This window comes from Eubalaena glacialis, chromosome 7, assembly GCF_028564815.1.
Source record: "Eubalaena glacialis isolate mEubGla1 chromosome 7, mEubGla1.1.hap2.+ XY, whole genome shotgun sequence".
In the NCBI taxonomy this organism is placed as follows: domain Eukaryota; kingdom Metazoa; phylum Chordata; class Mammalia; order Artiodactyla; family Balaenidae; genus Eubalaena; species Eubalaena glacialis.
The window spans coordinates 35203880-35217440 of record NC_083722.1 but is presented as its reverse complement, the minus strand read 5'-3'; the positions used below and the strand labels follow the sequence as shown (position 1 = coordinate 35217440).

The 13561-nt window shown below is 43.5% G+C and overlaps 1 protein-coding gene across 1 annotated transcript; it reads left to right on the top strand.

Annotated features, from left to right (window-relative positions):
• Positions 1-922: 922 nt before the first annotated feature.
• On the top strand, positions 923-4482 carry LOC133095708 (thioredoxin-like). The gene is made up of 3 exons (XM_061197443.1): positions 923-929; positions 3854-4089; positions 4405-4482. The coding sequence occupies exons 1-3, from the start codon at positions 923-925 to the stop codon at positions 4480-4482; spliced, it is 321 nt and encodes a 106-aa protein (XP_061053426.1).
• The last annotated feature ends 9079 nt before the right edge of the window (positions 4483-13561 follow it).

Below are 13561 nucleotides of genomic sequence, written 5' to 3'. Positions count from 1 at the left end.
ATATGTCTTGCGTTATTAAGACTTAACGTTGGGAATGACTGGAGCCTAGTCTCATGGAGAAACTAAAGGTATCCCACCTGAAGGGCAAGAATATGGGGCATTTACAACCTAATTCCAATCAGTAATTGGTTAAGGCCTGCTCCAAAGATGTGTTAGTTCCCTAGCACTTGGGGCCTGTCCTGTGCAAAGACAAAGGGGCCTTCTGCGGCTTTGGGCAGAGCCGTCAGAGATGCAACACTGGCAGTTATATGCCAGCCTGTGCCCACTGGTATGTTAAGATCTGAGGGCTATGGGTGGGCACCTGAGCCCACCACACCAGTCTTACCAGGTCCGTCTACCTCCTTGGCCTCTCCAGGTAGTCGATGTCTGGTCTTGTCCCTCCTGCATCACATTTCATTTCATTAGGTTCTGCTATCATATATATGATATAACATATATATAGAATCCAAAAGGTGGAAAAAAACAGTAAGTTTGATGTTTGTTCATCAATATAAAATGTTAAAAATGGTTTAAGTTTCTCTTTAAATTTTACTTTCCATATTCCATAAGTTTTGATTTATGGTATCGATCATCATTCATTTCTAGTAACTTATTTGTCCTGAGACCAAGAATTTCAGTATATCCTAAATTTAAACATGTGGGTAATTAAACTGAAGTCAAAGATAACAAACTTGTATTTCGGTCAGAGAAGGTGATCTACATGCAGCAGAGTTCTGGTGGCCCAGCTCCACGCCCTTGGCACACCTGATTTCAGTGTGGCTGTGAAGCACAGTGTCCTATCTCAAAGGCTCACCAACCGTTTTCTTCCTCGGGGCTTTCTCTGAAACGCAGGAGCTCATTCAACCTGCAGGCAGGGCAGCTCAGAAGTGGTGGTGGGGGGCGGTGGTTGATACTCCTGGAGGCAACTCTCCATTAACAGGGGATGAGAGGTAAGGGGCATGTGCTCTGGCCTCTCATCTTGCAGACGCACACCTGCAGCACGTTCTCCAGGGCTCTCTGGAGGGTCAAGCCCAGCTGCCTGTGGCAGTAACCGGCTCGATAATGCTACCTTGACTGCTTTTCCTTTTTTTTTTTTTTAAGTTATTTATTTATTTTGGCTGCATTGGGTCTTCGTTGCTGCGAGCAGGCTTTCTCTAGTTGCGGCGAGAGGGGGCTACTCTTTGTTACGGTGCGTGGGCTTCTCACTGTGCTGGCTTCTCTTGTTGCGGAGCATGGGCTCTAGGCACGCAGGCTTCAGTAGTTGCGGCACATGGGCTCAGGAGTTGTGGCTCGCGGGCTCTAGAGCACAGGCTCAGTAGTTGTGGCACACAGGCTAGTCGCTCTGTGGCATGTGGGATTTTCCCAGACCAGGGATCGAACCCGTGTCCCCTGCATTGGCAGGCAGATTCTTAGCCACTGCGCCACCAGGCAAGTCCCTCCCTTGACTGCTTTTCTTGTCACACTCCTCACTCCTGCTCCCAGGGATCACCTCCCAAGTATGTCACCTGTACCCGAGTTCTCTCAGGCTCCAATTTCTGGGAAAACCAGACCAAGACAGGATGGTGTCTTGAGGTTCATTGAAATTTGCTTTTTGGCCTACTATCTGGTCATTTTACGAGCATTTCATGTATACTTGAAATATAGTCTAAGTGACTGAGCTCAGCGATCTATGTTTCCCTTAGGTCATGTCTGTGAAGTGTTTTTATTTTTTGTTCCATGTTCACCATTCTTATCTTTGCCTACTTGGTATATCACGTACACAGCATGTATCAGACATCTGTTATGTACATCACATCCCTTCAGTCTCACCTGCCCCTTGTTCCAGCAGCTGATTTCACAATGACATAAATGCCATGGTGTTTGTACTGACATAACTCTTGCCCCTGGGTTTCCCTCTTCAGATGGAGGCACAGGATGCCCACGCCCTGCTCAGTGCCCATGCGTGTGCAACTAGGATGCATGGGAAAGGCAATGCTGCATGGAGTCAGCCCCTGACTCACGGCAGAGGGGACATGATGGTCAGGTCTTCACTTCTCTCCCTGAAGGAGCTGACAGACACAGATTACGTCAAGTCTCAGAGGAGGGTCTGACAGTTTTGAGAAGTCAGTGGCATTGTTACCTTTCCCTGACGAACAGGAACTTTTGTTCTGAGTCACATCTTCCTGGCTTGCTTCTAATTTCAGCTGCAGATACTTTGGATAGTTCTAGATGAGCCTGAACTCATGCTGACAGTGTCCAGCTCAAGTGACCTACATATCTTTGTGCTTTCTGCCTCAGGGTCTTCTCTGAAGCCACAGAAGTCAGCCCTGTTCATATGCAAGCCCAGGCTTGACGGAAACTCGGAGTGAAGGGGTGTTAATACCTTCAGGGCATATCTCCAATGGGAAGCAGGAGTTACTGCTAAATGCCCCAGATGCCCGTTCTTTATAGATTTTGGAAGACATCCCTTTCTCTTTCTCAGCAGAAGCAAGACTCTCTAGCATCACCATTTAAGACTCACCTTTCCTGGGTTGAAGTACAGGTGGAAAGGGAAGCACTGGGTGATGGAGTGGTTCTGGTACCTGAACAGTATTGGGTAATGGAAACCCATGATTTTAGGAGAGCTTGACTTTAAAAGACTGATTTAGAAACCTTGAAGAATGATAGGCTCAGATCAGCCTCCTAGCAACTCAGGACATGCTGTGAAAGGCAGGACATTTCAGTGACTTGATTTAAAGAGATCTTCATCTCCTGCAGCTGGATGACAGATTGCATTGAAAAATTCACTCTGAGCATTTGACTGTAAATATCCTTCAGAGATATGAAGGATACTGAATGAGAACTTGACAGGTCTCCTTTGCTAGATTCAGAGCCTTGATAGGCAAAGAATGGGACCCCCAGACTCAAGATGGGTATATCTGTGTGGATGCCCCTGAGAATCTTGAACTTTCAGATGTCCCCTCAACTCTGCAGGCTTGGAGAAGTGGTCCCCCTACCCTAGGCTAGAAAGAAACAGCTTCCCGTTGCCTAGAGATCATGAAAAAATCACACCTGAGGCATATACCTTGAAAGATGTTGCATGCCCTCCTAAAAATCCACCTCTTCCCCTTATTATCTCAAAAATAACTTGGGTCACTGCCCCCCTCCCCAGCCAGGAATTGCCTCTGCCCTGAGAGGAAGAAGCTTCTTCACTGAAAGTGTTGCAAGGTCTGTTAAGTACATACTGTAGCACTTGTGAGAAATGGCAGGAAAGTTTTGTTTTGAGGATGTTGGGCAGTGGGGTTAAGAATGTAAGGCTGCATAAGGGAGAGTGTGACACGAGAGCATTCCCCCAGGACCCAGGACCTACTATCCTGGCAGGGACATCTGGAAGTGTCCTAATCAGAGACTACTGAGATGGCTGTTTTGAAGCTTGGAGATGATGATGACCTATAAATGAGATGGAGATGCTTGAACTGCTTTGGCAGTGTTGAGAAAGGGGTCAGAAGGTACAGGGAGGATGTTACAATGGATTATCCCCTAAGATCAAAAAATCCACTAAGAAGGCTGTGTCTTCTGGGCCCTTCTCAAAGACAAAGGCAATAAAGAATGCATTAGGGTGGCAACAACATCCTTGATAAGCTGTCCTTTACAGTTAAGGTGTAACAGCAGGAGATCCTGCTGTGGAATTAGGCTCCTTGCATCAGTGGGGAAAGTAAGATTCTATCTGACCTTGTGTCTAATGGTAATACTATAACAAGCAAGGTCTGTGTGGCCAGTGTATCTTAACCAATGTTAATTTTCTGCAGATCAATACAGCTGGTGTTTTAAGGTGAGATAGATGGGCAACTAATAAGAATATTTCTGGAAGCTTCGTCTGGCGCCTTGGATCCGTTTCCATCTCTTCCAGTGTAAGGTCGCTCGTTTGAGAGCAAGTATGCTTTTCAGGAAGCCTTGAACAGGGCAGGAGAGAAACTCGTTGTAGTCGACATCTCAGCCACGTGGTGTGGGCCTTGCAAAATGATCAAGCCTTTCTTTCTTTCTCTCTCTGAAAAGTATTCCAAAGTAGTGTTCCTCGAAGTACATGTGGATGACTGTCAGGATGTTGCTTCAGAGTGTGAAGTCAAATGCATGCCAACCTTCCAGTTTTTTAAAAAGGGACAGGGGCTTCCCTGGTGGCACAGTGGTTGAGAATCTGCCTGCCAATGCAGGGGACACAGGTTCGAGCCCTGGTCTGGGAAGATCCCACATGCTATGGAGCAACTAGGCCTGTGAGCCACAATTACTGAGCCTGCGCGTCTGGAGCCTGTGCTCCGCAACAAGAGAGGCCGCGATAGTGAGAGGCCTGCGCACTGCGATGAAGAGTGGCCCCCGCTTGCCGCAACTAGAGAAAGCCCTTGCACAGAAACGAAGACCCAACACAGCCATAAATAAATAAATAAATAAAAACCCAAAGTTTAAAAAAAAAAAAAGGGACAGAAGGTGGGTGAATTTTCTGGAGCTAATAAGGAAAAACTCGAAGCCACCATTAATGAATTAATCTAATCATGTTTTCTGAAGACATGACCAGCCTTTGGCTGTTTAAAACTTGTAAGTTTTTTTATTTACAGAAAGGAAGGATCAAGTATGAAGACTATATACCTAACTGCCATCTGATAAGTGACAATATTAACTGTACCCTTTAAAAAAAAAAAAAAGAATATTTCTGCACTTGTATAAAACAAGTCTGATGTCAGCTATTGCAATGAAAAAGATAATCACAATCTCTATGAAGTTTCTAGGTCTGAGTCAGTTTTCTTATTGGAGGAGAATGGGTTTCCTTGAGGAAAGACCTACAGTAAATCACCAGAAGTATTTCCCCAGTTTTTCCTCATAAAAAGAACCATTTTAGAATAACTATACTAGGTAAAGGATGCCCAGACTTTTGAGGTCTACTAGAGTCTGAAGTGACATCTATACCAAGGAACCTAAGACGCCACCATGGGCCTCATGTTAGCATAGGGTATATGGAGACCAGGTGATAAATGGAGTCCTGGTTCAAGTTCATGCCACAGTGGGGCCAATGGTTCACTGGATCCATGCTATGTTTCCCAGTCCTCAGTGAAGAGATTTGATAGACTTAGCCTGTTAACTCACAATTGGCCCATTGACTGGTGGAATAAGATATTAAAAGGTAGGGAAAACCAAGTAGAATCCCTGAAACTGTGTAACCATCCTAATCCATCCCAACCTCCAACTATGTGTCAAGAGCAATACAACTTCCCTGGAGGGATTACAGGGGTTAGTACCAAACACCTCAGGGATGCAGGGACAGGGCTCTCTTATCACCCCCATCCATTCACGTTTCTGATCCTTATAAAAACCAGAGAGATGTGATTGATGACAATGGATCATCCTAAACTTAAGTGGTATCCCTAATCACAGCGGCGTGCCAGATGTGGTTTCTTCACAGGAATGTATCAACACAGCTCTGACACTTGTATGAAGCTATTAACATGGAAAAATGCATTTTTTCCCCAGATTCCTGCCAGTTAGGAGGCATTTGAAGTCCAGTTTAATCAGTACCTCCTTCATGAATGATAAAATCCATACAGAGTAGAGGATGTTAGAGTCTGGGAGGAAATAGAATCCTCAGGTGAAAGCAGGACTTTGCAAGGCCTGTGTCCATCCTAATGGTCCATCTCTAGATTAGGGTACAGATCCATTCTTGTACAGAGCAAGGCAGAGAAGCACAACAGGAATTGATCCTTACTGGTGGGCTACATTTTGCCTGGTTCCCTGGCAAAAACTGGCTTCTAGGCTAGGTTTGGCCAATGGGAGGCACTGGGGCAGGTGGGAGAGAAAGCAGGAGAGAAAGCAGCCAGCACACTTCTCCACCTCTACGCCTGCTGTGGGTGGCATCTGCTGGCCTGCCCCGTCTGTGGTTTCAGCTCTTGCTGAGTAGTCGTACCTCTAGGGCTCTGATACCACAGCCTCTACCCTCTGCCCCTCCAGCCAGAGGTGGGAGAAGCTCCCTCTGCTGGTGACCTCTGGAGTGTCTCAATTTCCCATTTGACCTTTCAGCCCTTCTAACACATTTACCTTGATGCACTAGATACAATTCTCTCATTATAACCTTGTGAATTGGTATGATCATCCGGCTCTTTTCCTGGCTGGACCTTGACTGATACAAAGCGTCAAGGGACAGCATCTTTTGGGCAGTGCCAGGCAACCTAGTGGTTTCAGTCTCAAGTGAGTCTCTAGCTCCTGAACTTTGTATGTTCTTGAGTCTTTTTGCAAGATCAGGGCTCTACTTGCTCTTTCCATGTTATTCTCCAAACTCTTGGGCCTTGACGAATGTAACTCCTTGGTTATAGGCCACTTGCTGCACTTAATCTGCTCTGGCTGCCAAAACGCAGCTCAGTGGTGAATCCTCAGACTGACCCTCGCCCGGCCCATTTGTGTTTTCTATTCTCATTGTTCCAGTGCAGTATGCGGATGCAGAGTCTACAATGATGCTTGATACATACTTCATGCAATGATAGTCTCTGAACTTGGCTCAAATGCTCCCCAAACTGACTTGTGTTGCCTGGGGAGAATGCCTTTCCCAATTCACTCATCTAGGAGCTGGAGACCACTCACTGAGGCACCCAAACAGGAAATTGTTGGCTTCGAGAATGGTGGTGGTGGGGGACCCAGAAATAGACCTTAATCAAAGAACATTTAAACACGCCAACCTGTGAGCCTCTTTCATCCACCTGCTGGACCCAAAGGGTAAAGGTAACAATACTCACCCAGGAGCTCCAGAGTAATTAAAAGCCTATGAAAAACAGTATCAGTTCACTGTCTCATCTTTGCATCTACATGTCAAAGACCAAGTTTTTGGGGATCTCTTCCTACAGATTTAGGTAGTATTATTCTTGAAAACTTAAGCCCATCCTCCCGTGGAAAGTCTTTCCCATAGCCAACCTCCCATCCTGAAGACCTCAGACTCCCGAGGGACAGGATGCACCCCTCCCCACCATTTCAAGTCTAGCGGAAAAGGCTTTGGAATTTGGCTTGAGATGCAATTTCCACTGAAGTGGTAAATCTAGGACACTTGACTCAATATTTACTTAGGGACAACATCTCCCCAGTGATCTCGAAAGCATAAATGCAATTCCACACATGAAGTACATGTAATAGGTTAGGGGCCTCAGGGAAGGAAGGGTTGGGGGGAAGACACACACACAAGTGTCTATTGTATGCCAGTGAGCCAGTTTTTCAGCTAGTCCTGTCCCCAAAAGTGTCTTAGCCACTTAAGTTGGTGGTATTTATAGCCATCTTTAAAGATGGTGACACCTGAGCCTAGATCCCCCATAGGAGACCCTTTAACATGGGACAGCCTGATTCAAAGGCAAATGTGATGGACTACTCGCCTCCACTTGGACTCAGGTTTGAACAAATCCAAAGGAGTTCAAGCATACTACCTCCCCAGTACATCTGCTTCAGGGGTTCCAAAGACCTTGGCCATCTTGTTAATGCTATCTGTAATGGGACCTCATCTTGCTGCACCTTCCACGCTAGTCCTTTCCTCATTTGCAGGACAAGCTGAAGATGCTGGACTTCAAATGCCTCCTCTTAGTCTCCTCATCCAACTGATTTTGGTGGTACCTACTGTACTGAAAGCTGCCTTTGCAAGGCCGCTTAAACTTGTCCAAGGGATCACAGCATTTTAAGTTCACTGCCTGATCATTCTAGAACAAGCATGGCTTTCCTGAGAAGTCTCAGGTCAGTGTAATAAGAGAACACATGCATAATTCAGGGTCCTCCAGGACCTTTTAATATTTCATATACAACCATTTAGAGATAGGACAGTCAGCTTGATGGTAGTTGCTATGTCAGTATTATAATATACCATGAGTATATTATGCTAAATTCCTGGTTCTGTTTTATTATCAAGTTTAAGTATTTTCATGAAAAATGTAAGAAGTTAGAAGTTACACTGACTTTATACAGTTAGACTGGAATACAAATGCTGATTATAAGTTCAATTATAATTGGTATATATAGCTCTATAGTATGGTTTTCAACAAAGCATTTTTCTATAACTGCTTAGAAAGAACAATATTCTACCTAGTGGCTGTACTATGGTTTACTCAATAAAGGCATGATTAAATATTAAGTATCTTAGCTTTTTCCTATATTTGGTCTTTTATGACTCAACTGCTATAGGTAAAATTATCGAAGTAAGACCTGATGGCTGACACTGCCTGACTGCCTCTCGGAAGCATCCTATCAACTTGGACCAGTTGGTGAGGCCAATCACAGTGTATCCCACCAACATCAAGTGTTCAAGTAGATAACCATCCCTCGCTTTAGTGTTCACATCTACTCTTATGCAGTTACTTTCTGTATATTTACTGGTTGTATTTTGTGAGGTAGATTGTCCCTGGTCCATTATGTTGTTCTGAGATAGGGTGAATTTTATGACATGTAAACTTTTAATTCTGCAGTTTTTAGTATCTTCACAAGAATTCTGCAACTACAACCCCTATCTAATTCTAAGACATTCTGATATTCAAGTTAGTTGGTCTACAAGTTCAGATTCTTCTGCCTGTTCAGAGGCATTTAAGAGCATATTTGAAGTTCTCAGTTATTATACTTTAACTTAAGAATTTCTATTTGTTTCTTTTAAAAATATTTGATATTCTCTAATTGGCAAGACTTCATATTTTCCTTTAGTCTTTTGAGCATGGTTACATTTCTTTAAAAATATTTAAAATAGTCAATTTAAAGTGTCTAATAAGTCCAGTAGCTAGGATTCCCCAGGACAGTTCCTGACTTCCATTTTTCTTGTGGATGGGCCATATTGTTTATGTTTCCACTTTTTTTTAAAACTGGACATTAATATAATATGGCAGCTCTGGAGATTATGTTCTCCCTAGGGTTTGTTGTTTGTCATTTGCTTATTTAATAACTTTACTAAATTTTATGAAGTCAGTATTTATCATGTGACCACTGAGGTCTTATTTGGTTAGCTAAGTGATTAAAGAAATCTGTCCAATCAGTAGCTAATCACCTGGGACCGAAAGTCTCCCAGTCTTTGCTGAGCGGATTTGTGCATGTGTTAGGACATGCCTTCAGAACTCAGCCTGGCGGTTGAAAACTGCCTTAGCCTTCATTTCCTGCTTGTTCAGAGCTTCAAGGTCAGTGAGGGGTAAGAGATTAGGGCCTTCTTGAATCTTTCCTGGCATGTGTACAGCTCTACGTATGTGACCTTCAAGATTCCTAGGAATGTACTGGAGATTTTCAAAGATCCTCTGGGCATCTAATTTCCAGTTTTTCCTTTGAAGATTTTTGGTTAGCTCAATGTTTCCCCCAACTGATATCCACCATCTCAGGCAGCTGCAATGTTAAACAATTGCCTCTATTTTTGACAAGTTCTCCCAGGGAAAAGTTTTGTATTAGGTGATCACTGAGTCAGGCCAAATAAAGATGGCTTTGTGAGTAGGGTCTTCCAGTGGATCACCAGACAGGTCAAATAGTGACAGTTCTCCAGAAATAGGGCTTTGAAAGAGCTCTAGTGTCATTCTGCTCTGGGGACTTCCAGGTTTTCTGGTTTTCAAAGTTACCACAGACCTGGGGGTAAGGATGGTGCAGAATAGAATTAGAACATTTAAAAATTCCACAGAGCTTGCTGTTATCGAGATTCCCCTGAACTGCTGGAAGGTTTTATTTCCCAAGTTCTGAAATAGTTGATTTTGACAATTTTTCCCATTGTTCTTTGTTTACGGAGGAACTTACCCTGCCATTGTCACTGATGTCATTTAGATAACTAGTTAAAATATCAGCCCTTTGTAGCCTTCCTTGTGTCCACAAGGGAAGACCAAATAGGATTTGGGAGCACATAGCACTACCTGACAATTATGTTTTCTGACTTCTCACAGTAAAGTAGGAGCATGACTGGGTTCTGGTCCCACTGTGGGAAAAGTGATGTACACCAGTGCTCCTAAATCTGATCCACACACCAGTGCCAATCTACAAACCATTATCAGTCCATGAGTTAATGTGCTTGTATCAGATTATAATATGCATTTCCCTTCATGAGAAGACTTGCTGTCAAAATACCCAACTGAACTCAAGTGTGCTTATTGATGTAGTTGACCTCCATTCTGGTACAAACTATTTCATCACTGAAAAGTAAAACAGTTTGTGGTCCAACATCTTCAGTATCACTGATATGTACTCGTACTAGGTCTGGTCATAAACCCTCTAGATATCATTCACTCTTCTATATCCCTGGAGACTTTGGAAGACATAGTCCAGGTAGAGTAACGGAGATGGAAGGAGCATGAATTCCTCCATCATTGCTTGGAGATGAGTCACTCAACCCTCACTGCTCCAATATGAGTGAGTAGAATATTTGTATTAAGCTACTGAGATTTGGGGAATATTTTAACCAGATCATGCTCTGGCCTACCGCACCACAGTGTATTTGCTGTATAAATTTCCTACTTCGGTATAGAAAACTGACATTCATTCATATATATCTTAAATTGTCTTTGTTAAAAGTTCGGGAAACAAAGAAACTGCTTTACCTCTAAAGTATGATAAGCATTCCTGTTTAGTTTCTCTAGTCCATTTTTATACGTTTTACTCTACAGTTTTAGGATATGGGACAAATGGGTTGAGCGGTTCCAGTTAGTTGATACTCACCAATTTTAACTGTATCAACTCATTGAATAATCCTTGCATTGCCTGTTAATTTGTGATGCGTGTGGCAACAGGAATACAGCTTTTAAGGGTGATTTTTGGCTCACTCTGAATTATTGATTTTTTCATTGTGAGGTTGAAACCACTACAATAGTGGTTACTAGGATAGGGTTTGTCCTTTTCAACTCATTTTCAACGTAGTTGGTTACTTTTTAAGGTAGTTCATAAAATTTCGACAGAATTTTTATATTCACCACTAGTCTTCCTAGGATTTTGGATTTTAATATCTTTTGAAGATAAAGTTTCTATTCAGAATGAATGCATTACTACAAAGCTGCTGGAGATAAAGAGGCTCAGGGATTTAGAAACTTAAAGGTCACATAGTAAGACACTAAGATGAGAGTTAAACCTGGGCCCGATTTCACAACCTTCACTTATTCCAATAAAGCATGCTACTTGCCAGTCTAAAAACTTCTTTTCAAGAAAAAAGACTTTAGTTGAACTAACTCCGTGAGCTTCTCTTGCTGATCCTACCAGGCTTATAGCATCTACCAAGATGTAACAGAATTCCAGACTACTATGTTCATCTCTCAGGAAACATTTAATAAGGAATTCCCCTTATTATCCTAGAGAGAACAGGTTTCCTCACAACTAGCCAATGCGGTTCTAGCAACGTAGGCCTGTATTTCTGAGCTGCCACTTATCCCAATCCTAAAGCCCACTATTTCAGTAGCCTTTGAGAAATTGGACAGGGACAAGAATACATCTTCTAGAATTCTAGGACTCCTCATCTATTTAACACCATTAGAAACTTGACTTAGCATTTTGGTGTGAATGGGGTGTCCTTGTGAGACCACTAAGCCAATTCAAGGGCACTGAATTCTGAAATACCATCCATATCTTAACACCAAAAGGAAACTTCTTGGAAAGTGTCTGGTTGGCGGTTAGGGGCCCTGCCAACTAGAGGGCAGTCCTGCAGTGGAACTGGCTTATCAAGGTTCTAAATGAGCAGATAAGCACAGATGTGGATCAGGTTAAAGACACCATGTTAGCTGAACCCGTTATGCTTTGGGACCTTCAGACCATTTCCTAATTCTCATGCAACACCATCATGACATCACAGGGGTTGACAGGGCTGGTAGGAGACTAGCTGCATCATCTATTTTTGCTCTGGAAGTTCCAGTGGGAGGTATTGTTGAATACTATGGTTTGAAATCAGATTCTTTGCTGTTTGCTAGAATGCCAGGAACATGGGAGAAGGATGGCAAAGTGGCAAGATGCTGTATACTACATTCTTTCTGTGTAAGAATTGTGTCTGTGTAGCTCAAACCAGTTTTTCATTAAGAATACTTTTACTGATAGTATCTGCAAAACTCCAGGAAACATCATTTTGCTGGAGGCTAAGGAAACATGTCTTAAAACCACCAGCATGCCTTCTCCAGCACCTAGGCACAGATTCTAGCCTTATGATTCTCCATTGGCTCTCAGGTGTGGTGTCCCTGCCTAGCAAACATGGCCAGGGAGAGTATTTTGAACACTGGGAATCATTCTGAAGAGCTCTGGGCCCCTACCTTATGCTTTTATTAATTTGGGGTTCAGATACATTTTATAGAGGTAGCTGTCACCCCCACGTACTCTTTTCCCTGTCTTATCCTGTTTGAGGTGAACAACAGGAAGTGACCAGATATCTTGGGCACAGTGGCTGAATTTACCCAAGTCAGATGACAGTATGTTGAAGGGGACCCTCTGGCTCCCTGAAAAACTCTTCGTAATAAGTCATTTTCCTTCTTGCATACTTTCTGTGCAGCCAGCTGTGGGTCAGGAGGCAGCTCTGCTGATCCTGGCTTGGCTCACACTTGGAGGTCAGCTCACCTAAGGCTGGTCTAAAATGGCCTCAGCTGGGACAACAGGACTTTCATCCACATGGTTTAGTCTCCAGCAGGCTCCTCCTAGCCCAGGCTCATCCTCATGACATCGGCGGTGGATGAGGGATGAAAATGCAAGGTCCATTGAAGCCTAGGCTTGAACTTGGGTTTGGGTTAAGAAAATGACCAAATACATTAGTGGGTTTGTCTGGAGCCCAATTTGAATAAGCCAGCTGTAGGACAATTGAGGCAAGCAGTGAAATTTGACTGTTCGATAGTAAAGGACTGTTGATTTTGTTAGATGTCTTACAGTGATTACAAGGAGGGACCTTATCAGTATTTGCGGGTAAAGTATACGCCTGGTATTTGCTTTAAAAGAATTCCAGCAAAGTACAATAAAGCAAACCACCTAAGGGGATAAATAAAACAAGACTGGAAAAATGTTGAGTTGCTGAAGCTGAATAATGGGTACATGGTTCATTATACCATCTCCACATGTGCATTTTTAAAGTCTTTTATAAAATCAACTTTAACTTCCATTTTCTATTTTATCCAATGTTTGAGTCCTATGAGATTCTAGTTCTTGTTCTGTAGGTTCAATTATGCAAGCTTTTGGGACTTCCCTGGTGGCGCAGTGGTTATGAATCCACCTGCCAATGTAGGGGACACGGGTTCGAGCCCTGGTCCAGGAAGATCCCACATGCCATGGAGCAACTAAGCCCGTGCACCACAACTACTGAGCCTGTGCTCTGGAGCCTGTGAGCCACAACTACTGAGCCCACGCACCACAACTACTGAAGCCCGTGTGCCACAACTACTGATCCTGCATGCTGCAACTACTGAAGCCTGTGCTCCTAGAGCCCGTGCTCTGCAATGAGGGGTCACCGCAATGAGAAGCCTGCACGCCGCAGCAAAGAGTAGCCCCCGCTCGCCGCAGCTAGAGAAAGCCCATGCGCAGCAAAGACCCAATGCAGCCAAAGATAAATAAAATTTAATATTGAATTATGCAAGCTTTCATAATTGGCTGATATTTAATGTTTCTGTTATCCTATCTAGTTGTGGGGTTTTGCTTTATTCTATGAGCT

Coding starts and splice junctions, on each gene's coding strand:
- LOC133095708 (XM_061197443.1), top strand. Junction 4,090..4,404: donor TGCCAACCTTCCAGTTTTTT/AAAAAGGGACAG, acceptor GTTTAAAAAAAA/AAAAAGGGACAGAAGGTGGG.